The sequence below is a fragment of the Lithobates pipiens genome, unplaced genomic scaffold (assembly GCF_037356315.1).
Source record: "Lithobates pipiens isolate NorthernLeopardFrog02 unplaced genomic scaffold, aLitPip1_a1.2 Scaffold_1, whole genome shotgun sequence".
NCBI lineage: Eukaryota > Metazoa > Chordata > Amphibia > Anura > Ranidae > Lithobates > Lithobates pipiens.
The window spans coordinates 115,856,251-115,868,229 of record NW_027507685.1 but is presented as its reverse complement, the minus strand read 5'-3'; the positions used below and the strand labels follow the sequence as shown (position 1 = coordinate 115,868,229).

Here is an 11,979-nt window from a genome sequence, read left to right as displayed (position 1 = left end):
TTTTATCCTTTTTCATTCTTTGCCCCATCTCAGTGCTGCTGATCTCCTGCAGCCTGTTTGCAGCCACTTCCTGTCTCCATACACTCCAGTGATGCCGTTTCTCAGTGCAGGTTTCCTGATGGTGACACCAGAGGTTCGTCCTCTTGTAGTCTCCATTAGACCATGTGACAACACAGGAGCACAGTTGGGGGGCAGACAGAGCGTTGTCACCCTATAAGGGGAAGTGTCTGAACAAGGACCTCCCATGGCGGGATCATCGGAGATTATTATAATGAAAGCTGCAGATTTAACAAGACTGGAACGTGTGTGTATTATTGAGGGGTCCCAAAGCACATACGTGTGTATTACAGGGGGCCCCAGAATGTCTGCGTGTATCATAGGGGGGGCCCCAGAATGTATGTATTATAGGGGGTCCCCCGAATGTCTGTATTATAGGGGGTCCCCCGAATGTCTGTGTGTATTATAAGGGGTCCCCCAAATGTCTGTATTATAGGGGGTCCCCCAAATGTCTGTGTGTATTATAAGGGGTCCCCCGAATGTCTGTGTGTATTAGAGGGATATTCAGAGGAACACTCAGAGTTGTAAAGACACTTCAGAATACATGGAGGATAAACAAATGAAATATTTTATTCACATATAAAGTACAGAGAGCCAGGAAAAAAAGGATGATATGGGGCGGGGGGGGATTTCTATGTGGATGATGGGGGGGGGGGATTTCTATGTGGACGTCCATGATGTCAGAGTTCTCTTGGTCATCTCATAGGCCAGGAAGAGCGCGGCGTTGGAGGGGAACGCTCGGATTACGGTAGGCATCAGTCCGCTGTATAGGGAGAAGATTCCTGGAAGAGTCAGAACGGGAAGACCAAGTTATGGATATGAAATGTCACAAATACGAGGCATAAAAAGTCTGAAGAGTCCCCGAGATCTGAGAGGCCGGACACATTGCGGGGGGCTCGGATCTCCTTCCTCAGGGCTCAGACATTGGATGTCGGTGGGAGGACTCACGGCACAATCACCAGAGCTCATTGTCTATAGGTGAGTGGTGGAATGTGCCTGGGATCGGTGAGATGGTTGAACACTTTGGTTATGGAATGTCATCAATACATAGTGATAAAATTATAAATTTATTAATATTGAGATACAAACCCAACCCACAAAGCCTCCATTGTCAGGGACAGAAAAAAAAAATGCCCGGGCCAACAGACCATGGAGGGGGGAGAGGATAAAGGTGAGAAGGATTTCCAGCCATCTGCTTAATGTATCCACATGTACACTATAAAAAGGTGAGAAGTATGTGCCCCCCCCCCCCCAAATGTTTTCAGTATAGGAGAGCATTACAGAGGGCCTTCCCCTATAAGATCCGCTCAGGTGGTGGATGTCCCATCTCATGTTCAAAAACTGCCGAATTCCAGCAATAGAACATCGGTGGTAGTGACATCATGGGTTCCTCATATAATATCCCCGAAAATTAGAGGATCCCATCCCCCCCCCCCCCACCCCCCTCCACCCAAGAATGATCCCTGTACAATGCTGGGGCATCTTCCTGCAAGAATCCATAACTTCCCCCAAAGATCCCACCATTAGGTCCAATGACACCAGCGGGAGGAAGATCCAGAACTGAGGAGTCCGGGAGAGGTTGCGGGATTTCATTATATTTATGAACAAAAGAGGAAGAAAAAAGTGGGACTTTAAATGAGGGATGTCACTAAAATTATATATATATATATATATATATATGTAAATTCATTATTCATACATTGGAACATTCCATAGTACAAAAATACATATTGTAGTCAGAGCTGATAATAAACCATATGTAACAGAGTTGCTATATAGGCATTCAAGGATGCACATACATAATATACGTGATAAAATCTTAGTACATAAGGCCAATATAGTGGATAATTGTCAGGACTGGGTTCAGCCCTTCCTTCTCTGAGCTGGCCGCTCAGCTGTTGGCTAATTGCCAGCTCCTATGTTTCTCTACAGCGACTCACCTGTTGATGATATCCTGCTCGTCAGTCCTGCCTACTTAAGCCGTCCAGTCCAGATGATCTCTGCCTTCACCTTGGTCAACATCACAGAGACTATCTCCTGTGCTCCTGGTAAAGACTTGCTTGGCTGACATCCCTTCTGGCTCCAGATCCTGCTTGCTGTTCTACTACATTGATCTCTGGCTCCCTGATATTTTGGCTTGTCCGACTATCCGGTCCGGTTCCTGAACTCTAGCTATGTTTTGACTATGTTTACTCGGTTTACCTTTTTATTATTATTAAACAAGTGCGATTTAATTGTACTTCTGTCTTGGTCTGGTTCATGGTTTCTGACAGTAGGCGAAGGCCATGAATTTAGAAGATATTCAATCACCTTGTTGGTAATATTTTTTCCAGATTGGATGAGCAGGATTACTGCATGGATCAGTTTGCCATGGAGTTACAAATGCTCCCGAGTCGCATGGCGTAACTGTGGCTGCTCCGGTACAACCAGAGTTGCAGGCTTTCCCTGCTGCGGTGCCAGTCTCTGTGCAGGCACTCGCCTCAAGTATTACCTCTATAAGAGGTATGTCTGGTTACGCTCCATTCCCTCAGCGATTTGGGGTTGATCCAGTCCAATGCAGAGGGTTTCTCAACCAGATTGAGATATACTTTGAGATGCTGCCCCAGGCGTTTCCCATGGACAGAAGCAAAGTAGGTTTTGTGATCATGATTGCTCAATTGACCTTCAACCTGGTGCCATACCCCTTCCTGGCCGGGTTTACCCTTTGTCGGTCTTGGAGGAGGATGTTGCATTGTCTCATTCTTACCCGGTACTAAGAATGTAAGGGCTGATGCCTTGTCACAGCAATTTTCCTCCACTTCCAAGATGGAGTTGGTTCCGGTTCCTGTGATTCCTCCTGATCGTATTCTGGCTATGGTTCGCACCAGTCTACTTCTCCTTTGGGTGATAAAATTCTTGCTGCTCAGGTCCATGCAACTCCAGAGAAACCTTGTGACCGCTGCTTTGTCCCAGAGAGTCTCTGTACTGCTGTGCTCCAGACTTACCATTTTCCCAAGGCTGCTGGCCACACTGGGAAGAATCAACTTATTTGGGCCATTTCCCAACAATTCTGGGGGCCTAGTCTACGGGCTGATGTAACCGCCTTCGCAGATGCCTGTTTCATGTGTGCTCAGAATAAGACTCCACCACACCTTCCAGTGGACCTCCTACAACTCATACCCAATGGAGAGAGGCCCTGGACCCACCTGTCTATGGATTTCATTGTGGAGTTACCCGACTCCCAGGGCAACAGTTATCCTTATGGTGGTTGACCAGTTCTTGAAAATGTCCCATTGTATTCCACTTAAGAAGTTGCCAACTTCTAAGTAACTGGCTTCCATTTTTGCTTGGGAGATCTTTCGCTTACATGGGCTACCCAAGATGATTGTCTCAGACAGGGCTAGTCAGTTTGTGTCCCGGTTCTGTTTTGTGCACAGTTGGGAATTCAGCTTGCTTTCTCCTCCGAGTATCACCCGCATTCTAAAGGGGCTGCAGAGTGAGCCAATCAGTCCTTGGAGCAATTCCTACGTTGCTATATTTCTGACCATCATAACAACTGGTTAGACCTCTTACCATGGGTTGAGTTTGCTCACAACAGTGCCTTGTATTCTGCTTCCCGATTGTCCCCGTTTTTGGCGAACTATGGTTTCCAACCTCCCATGTTGTCTGACTCGTTTGTTCCACAGAGTATTCCTGCATTGGAGGAGCATCTCCGTGTTCTTTGTCACCGGGACAAACATAGGGGGAATCGGCCCAGGGGTGACACAGGACAGCAAGGAAAACATGACAGAGGTTCTAAATCCCTTCAGATTACAACATTTGGGATTTGAATACACCTTAAACTCGATCTCTGGGTAAAGCTGAAGCCCTGGAATGAGCTATCTGTAGCAATAGTTGTGTGGCCCCTGAAGACTGTAGAGTGGGACCTCAAATCTCAAACCCTACAGAAGTCTGACCTTCTCTCCTCAGTATGTGCAGCAAGGACAGGAAGAACCCCTCTTGATGGGATGCCATGGAAAGGACTTGGATTCTGGACTTCACCGAGTCCACCGGATACACAGACAGCCAGAAACAGGCTCCGCCCACACCACCGCTGACCGTGACCACTACAGGACCTGCAAAATATGGAAAGCCATAGCCTCAGGATCACAGAGGAACATCATGTGTATCCCTCAACCACTTACCACCAGTGCCAGGATAAGGTCATCTAGTGCCCAGGGCAAAGATGCCAAATGGCACCCACCAGCGATGTAACGACAGGGGTCACCATTGTGACCTGGCCCCATGCTCTACGGGGCCCATGCAGCTCCTCTCTACACCTGGACAGAACGGGCAGCATATAGAGGGGCTGATGTCCTCCATGTTTCTCTTGCAGCCGCTGAATGCCTGTGGGAGCGAGAGGAGGAGTGGGCTCACAGAAGCTGCAGGAGGAACCTGGAGGAGATCAGTTCTCCTATATGCCGCCCCTCCTGTCCAGCTTCCTTCTGCTGCACCTCTGCTCTCTTCTGGCCCCCCTGTTATCTTCCCAGAAACTTCGCCCCCCCCTTCTCCGACTCCCGTGCTCTCTCCCACCCCCACCTCCGAACCTCATGCTCTCTCCTGCCCCCTTCTCTGAACCCGTCCCCTCTCCTGCCCCCACCCCCTTCTCCGAACCCCGTGCTCTCTCCCGCCCCCTTCTCCGAACCCCCGTGCCCTCTCCCGCCTCTGAACCCCGTGCCCTCTCCTGCCCCCTTCTCCGACCCCCATGCATTCTCCCACCCCCTTCTCCGAACCCTGTGCTTTCTCCCGCCCCCCCTTCTCCGAACTGCGTGCCCTCTCCCGCCCCCTCCGAACCCCGTGCCCCCTCCTGCCACCTTCTCTTAACCCCGTGCTCTCTCCCGCCCCCTTCTCCGAACAACGTGCCCTCTCCCGCCCCCTTCTCTTAACCCCGTGCCCTCTCCTGCCCCCTTCTCTTAACCCAGTGCCCTCTCCCGCCCCCACCCCCTTCTCTGAACCCCGTGCTCTTTCCCACCCCCACTCCCTTTCAGGTCCTAGTGCCGTTCTCCCTCGCAGTGCTGCTGGGTTCTCCCCTCCCAGCCAGCTGCTGCGGGGGATGTGTAAGGATGGGCAGGGGGGAAGGGGCTGGTAAATATGTCATTAACCAGCCACTTACTTGTCTGAAATGACAGTGACCCGTACCGAACCCCGACTCATTTATAACTGAAGAGTAGTAAACTGCGCTACCTATGCTTCAGTTTTTGAATGCACAGGAAGCTTTGTAGTTGGGGCTACAGCGATGGAGATTGGGGGCTCTGTCCTCAATCTCCTTTCTCAGTCTCAAAGGTGAAACAATCAGAGGTATGTTTAGACCCCCCTGATATCCCACCAAAAACCCGCTCCAATAGGGTTCCTAAAAAAATAAAAAATAAAAAAAAAATAAAAACAGTAAATAAAACAATAAAAAAATAAAATACTGGACACCAGTGGTGGAACTACCAGGCTCACAGAGGTCGCACTGGGCCCTGGTATTCCAATACTGGGCTTGGAGGGAAGGGCTCCAGGCCGGGGATCAGGGGGGCCCTTTATGGCTTCTTGCACTGGACCCTGAAGATTCTAGTTCCCCCTCTCTCCAAAACGTATGAGCATTATGTGTCTGTAAAAACCCTCCAAAAAACCCAGTGCAAACAAACATTCCCCCTCTTCCAGTACCCCTGCTAGCTTGGAGGTAGGAACTCTCCATGCAGCCCCCCACATGATACCACAGAACCCAGGGCAACCGCCCCTCCTATCCACCCTCAACCTCCTCCCCTCCCCTGCCTCACCTGGCTGACCTCCAGAACTCCCGCTGAAAACACTCTTGCTGAGCTCATAGCCCCCGAAAAAGAAGAAGTACCCCGGGATCTCCCGCAGCCACGTACTGCTGAGGCCACGGAACAAGCCGCCCGCACCTTCCGACTTCAGGATGTCCCGTACAATGGACCACGGGGTGCTGAGGATACAAAACAGAGCGTTATACCAAGAGAGAGATTCCATCCATAGATGTGCCCCGGGGGAACACCAACCTTTTATAGGGGATTCCTGTGCGCCCCGATACCCGCATCTCATGCTGCGTCTGCATGCGGCACTTCACCAGCTCTGTGGGACAGAGGACCAAGGAGGAGAATACTGAGGCCAAGGAACCCGCAGCAGCCTTGTGATGGTCTCTGAGGAGAAAGAATCAAGAAGTCAGAGAGTAAAGAATTATATATACTCAGTAACACACCTAGACATGCCCCCTTCTCTGGGAACACACACCCGCCTCTCTGGTCATGCATGACTGCCTTTCGTCAGACATACACCCTTCTCTGGGCACACATGCCCCCCTCTCTGGTCAGACACACGCCCTTCTCTGGGCACATGCGCCCGCCTCTCTGGTCAGACGCACAGGCACCCCCCTCTCTAGTCACACACCCGCCTCTCTGGGCATGCATGCCCGCCTCTCTGGTCAGACATACGCCCTTCTCTGGTCACACACGCCCGCCTCTCTGGTCAGACACACGCCAGCCTCTCTGGTCACGAATGGCCGCCCCTCTGTTCAGATGCACAGGCACACCCTTCTCTGGGCACACACACCCACCTCTCTGGTCATGCATATTCCCTTCTCTGGGCACACATGCCCCCCTCTCTGGTCATACGCCCTGCTCTGGGCACACACGCCCGCCTCTCTGCTCAGACATATGCCCTTCTCTGGGCACACGCCCCTCTGGTCAGACGAACAGGCACACCCCTCTCTGGTCAGACACATGTCCTTCTCTGGGCACACACCCCCACCTCTCTGGTCATGCATGCCCGCCTCTCTGGTCAGACATATTCCCTTCTCTGGGCACACATGCACCCTCTCTGGCCATACGCCCTTCTCTGGTCACACAAGCTCGCCTCTCTGCTCAGACATACGCCCTTCTCTGGGCACACATGCCCGCCTCTCTGGTCTGACACACGCCCCTTCTCTGGTCAGACACGCCCTTCTCTGGGCACACACGCCTGCCTCTCTGGTCAGACACACTTCTCTGGGCACACACACCCACCTCTCTGGTCAGACACACACACCCGCCTCTCTGGTCACACATGCCCTTCTCTGGTCACACACGCCCCCTACCATTCTTTGCAGGACAGTTGTGATGAGGGGTGTGGCTATTACTCAGCTCTGTTCTCATACAGCACTGCAGGGGGAGGGCAGGAAGCAGCATCTTCACAGATAACAGCCTGCAGGGGGCGGGATTATAGAGATAAAAAGACACAATGCTTGTTTTTTATTGGTTCCTCACACCGTGGATTTATGAGGCGTGTCCCCGGGGGCAAGGGAGGCATTAGTGCCCCCCCAGAGGTTGTATCACCCAATCTCATAGCTCCAACCATACAGAGGACAACCCACAAATCAGAACTGTGACATCATAAGAAGAGAATCCCCGACAATAACAAAGGATATAATTTATAGAAACAAAGGAGCAATTCCCACCAGAAACAGCGCCCCCCTTGGCCTGATGGGGGATCTTTGGGAGTTTTTTTTATATCTATACAGCAAATGTTTCCTTTTTATTAATCCCAGATCTCTGCTGATGTCCACCTTTCTTCTCTGGGGGTCACCCTGAGAGGGGGAGGGGTCTCCCTCAGGGGGAGGAGTCTCCCTGAGTGTGGGAGGAGTTTCCTTGATGGGGTCTCCTTGGTGGGGGGAGGGGTCTCTCTGATGGGGAGGAGTCTCCCTGAGTGTGGGAGGAGTTTCCTTGATGGGGGGAGGGGTCGAGACTCCCTGGTGGGAGGAGGAGTCCCCCTGATGGGGGGAGGAGACTCCCTGGCTCACCTGAGTTGGGACAGATCATGAAATCCCAGGATGTAGGACACCAGATTCTGACAGAAGCCGTAGCAGGCGAAGAGCACGGCGTTCTCCGCCACGTTGGCCACCAATGCGGGGATGGTGCCGTGGTAGAGCCCCCGCAGCCCCTCCGAACGATAGGTGCGCACCGTGCAGTCCAGGAAGTTCCGGTACATGGAAGGAAACGTCTGCATCTTCACCTTGGCCGTGTCGAAGGGCTGCCCACTGAGGACACATGCCACGCCCCCTGCAACAAAGTGCACCCGTCATCACACCTACCTGGATATATCCATGGGTCAGTCCCCCCCCCGATAATTCCTTCATCTGAACCCCCCCCCCCTCCACATCCAACTGTGCATTATATACATGTACTTTGTCACATCTCAGTGCTGCTGATCTCCTGCGGCCTCTTTGCAGCCACTTCCCGCCTCCCTACACTCCAGTGAAATGGCCGCCTGTAGTCTCCAAAGCGAGTCCATGTGACCGGGTGACAACATGTGTGACCAATAAAGAGACAGACAGAGTGTGGTCACCATATAATAGGAAGTGCCTGAGCAAGGCAGGGCAGGATCACTTTAATGAAAGATAAAGATTGAAAAATTACTTCTGAAATGTAATCAGAAAATCCAACAACATAACCAAATACCTAAAATCAAATGAGAAACTGAAGATGATGAAATAAAAATACAGAAATCTGAATACAATGTATTCCATGGCCTGAGATTGTTACATGGGGGCACCTTGTGGTCACACCCAGTACTGCAGTCACTGGATGACACAATCGGAGAAGCTGGGTCAGCATTTTTTATGTTTGGAAGGTTTTTTTTTTTTAAATCCACATTGAAATATTTGCAAAAAATGATCAATTAGTGATATACACCAATGAAGGGGGATTTATTCCTCTCACTGACACCAATGAAGGGGCATTTATTAGTCCCACTGATACCAATGATGGGGCACTATTCCTCCCACTGACACCAATGATGGGGCACTATTTTTCCCCAATGACTGCAGTTACATATTTGTCCCCCCCCCCCCCCGGTCGGCAGTGTGGCAGGGGATAAACACGGGATTGATGGAACACGCTCAGTACATAGAACTCACCCATGGCTCCCGAAGTCACATTAATGAGGATCTCTGTGAGGGGATTGGCTGGACCGGCATCAGGTGACATGATGACCTGTGATAGGAAGAGGACAGGCATCAGGAGATGAGAACAATCTACTTCAACACTATCACATCCTCTTCTCTAATACTTCCACGGGGGCTGGGCATCTATCGCCGGGCAGGTCCCTAGTATTAAAAAATAAACAGGATTTAGGGGCCCCACTCCTTCCGAATGATACACAGCGAGGGGTACATGCTGGGAGGAAATGTAGGGACTGAGCTGTCCAGTGGCGGCTGGTGCTCAAAGTTTTTGGGAGGGTGCAAACAAACTGAAAAAAAAAAAAACACACATCAATTGCAGCACTGTGCCAAACGTAGCTACTGTGCCCATCAAAACGCAGCCACTGTGCCAAATGCAGCTACTGAGCTCATCAAGCGCAGCCACTGTGCACAAAACGCAGCCACTGTGCCCACCAAATGCAGCCAGTATGAAAACACGAACATAGCGATGTACTACAAGGAATTACAGCTCTTGAGCGCCACCCTTTGGGCACCTTCTGCTAATGTCGTATTAGGTAAGCATTGATTCCAAACATGCATGTTTGTACTTTGGACTTTTGTGTGATGGACTTGTGTACAGACGATCGGAAAATCTGACAACAGACCATTGTCACCCGAAAATTTTCAGATTTTAGGCCAACAGTCTCATCACACAATCCCTGCCGACAATCGGATCATGTGGACGGGATCGCATGGGCGGGGCTTAAGAATGAAATCAAATCGATCCTCAACAATGAGCCAAGGCAGCTACACCCGGCGGGTAAGTTTGGGAGCATCACCGGGGTGGGGGTTACACATAGAGAAGTATGGAAACACTCCATTCTCCAGTCTCTCTGCTCAAATGCAACAATTAAATACAAATAAATAAAATACACAAATAAATATTCATTAATAAAAAAAGGACCCTGAACCTAATATTAACCCAGAGGAAAGAAAAGTAAAAGGACTTATAGTAAATAAAAGTGGATGAAAAAGCAACAATTGGGGAGACGGATGATATTTTTCTCTTTTTGCTAATAAACAATGTCGCAGCTCATGAACGCACAAATACCCCAAAAAAATTTCCGAAACGCGATGCTCAGGTGTGAATGCAGCCAGGGAGTTGTTAGCTGGTGGGGGGCCTTACAAACATTGCTATGTGGCCCCCCATAATTTGTAGCTGTACCCCCAATGTGCCCCCGTGCAACAACACACACAGCCCCCCCCTGTAATGCACACAGCCCCCGCGTAACACCCACAACCCCCCCCATAAAACACACACACACACAACCCCCCCATAAAACACACACACACAACCCCCCGTGTAACGCCCACAGCCTCCCCCGTGTAACGCGCATAGTCCAGTGTAATGCGCACAGCCCCACCCTGTTTAACGAGCACAGCCCCCCATGTAACGCCCCCAGCCTCTTGTAACGCGCACAGTCGCAGTGCGGTGAATCAGCATTTTGCCTCTGGTGGTGTAAGCCCTGCCTTCCATGGAATGGATGAATGTGGAGACTCTGTGGCCACCTACCTGCTCTCCTCCTCCTCAGGCCTGTCTCTGCAGGTAAGTGTGGTTGTCCATTGATCTCCAGGGACCACGCCCACCAGCATTCCACACCGGGGGGGGTAATGATGAGTGGATTTCCCATCACCGGTCAGTGATCATTATACAAGAGGAAGGATGGAAGAGCGGACCAGGCTGTGAAAATGCCTGTTACCTGGCTGTTGTAAGCTCGCATTGGGCAACACATCTCTCTGTATTATAAACAATTGCCACTATTTTTTAAAATTATGCTTTTTTTTTCCTCCTTTGTCACATCTCAGTGCTGCTGATCTCCTGCAGCCACTTCCTGCCTCCCTCCACTGCAGCAATGTCATTTCTCAGGGGGGGGGGGGGTTTCCTGACGGTGACACCAGAGGATCATGTCTGTGTAATGTGTGTGTGTGTGTTGTAGTCACCCATCTGCCCCCCATGTAGAGGGATGTGGGGGAGGGGTGGGATAGTCTATGGAGGAGGAAACCTGAACATTCTGGATCCCATCCCCCGGAGCCAAGAAATCTCCCCTCTATGACCGGGAAGCATTGTTGAGGGGGTCAGGTTGTCTCATCTGGCGGAGGTGTATGCCCCCCCAGTTAAGTACTTACACCTGGCTCGTGAGGTGTGCGGCCTCTACCATGGCCCCCACCTCCAGGTAAGTACTTCCACACTTGGCTCAGGAGGGGGTTCAGCCTCTACCAAGGGCTCAGCCTCCCAGGTAAGTACTTTCATCTGGCTCAGGAGGTGTGTGGCCTCTACCAGGGTAGGGCCCCCCCCAGGTAAGTACTTACACATGGCTCAGGTGTGTGGCCTCTACCAGGGTAGGGCCCCCCCGGGTAAGTACTTACACCTGGCTCAGGAGGTGTGTGGCCTCTACCAGGGTAGGCCCCCCAGGTAAGTACTCACACTTGGCTCAGGAGGTGTGTAGCCCCCCAGGTAAGTATTACACCTGGCTCAGGAGGTGTGTGGCCTCTACCAGTGTAGGGCCCCCAGGTAAGTACACCTGGGTCGGGAGGTGTGCGGCCTCTACCAGGGTAGAGCCCCCAGGTAAGTACTTACACCTGGCTCAGGAGGTGTGTGGCCCCCCCAGGTAAGTACTTACACCTGGCTCAGGAGATGTGTGGCCTTTACCAGGGTAGGGCCCCCCAGGTAAGTATTACACCTGGCTCAGGAGGTGTGCAGCCTCTACCAGGGTAGGGCCCCCTAGGTAAGTATTACACCTGGCTCAGGAGGTGTGCGGCCTCTACCAGGGTAGGGCCACCCAGGTAAGTACACCTGGATCAGGAGGTGTGTTGCCTCTACCAGGGTAGGACCCCCCAGGTAAGTACTCACACCTGGCTCAGGAGGTGGTCAGCCTCTACCAGGGGCTCCGCCTCCCAGGTAAGTACTTACATCTGGCTCAGGAGGTGTGTCGCATCTACCAGGGTAG

The 11,979-nt window shown here is 51.5% G+C and overlaps 1 protein-coding gene across 2 annotated transcripts; it reads right to left on the bottom strand.

The window, feature by feature from the left end:
* Window positions 1–638: 638 nt before the first annotated feature.
* Window positions 639–11,190, bottom strand: LOC143972287 (mitochondrial ornithine transporter 1-like). Of its 2 annotated transcripts, none has more exons than XM_077474393.1 (7): window positions 10,545–10,886; window positions 8,969–9,044; window positions 7,853–8,111; window positions 6,078–6,218; window positions 5,838–6,004; window positions 3,993–4,151; window positions 639–839 (listed from the first exon to the last, which is right to left on the bottom strand). In XM_077474393.1, the coding sequence occupies exons 2-7, from the start codon at window positions 9,036–9,038 to the stop codon at window positions 718–720; spliced, it is 918 nt and encodes a 305-aa protein (XP_077330519.1). In that variant the 5' UTR covers window positions 9,039–9,044; window positions 10,545–10,886; the 3' UTR covers window positions 639–717. The 2 variants fall into 2 exon arrangements, with proteins under 2 accessions (XP_077330519.1, XP_077330520.1); XM_077474394.1 differs by having other exon boundaries at window positions 679–839; window positions 5,909–6,004; window positions 10,545–11,190.
* Window positions 11,191–11,979: the final 789 nt, after the last annotated feature.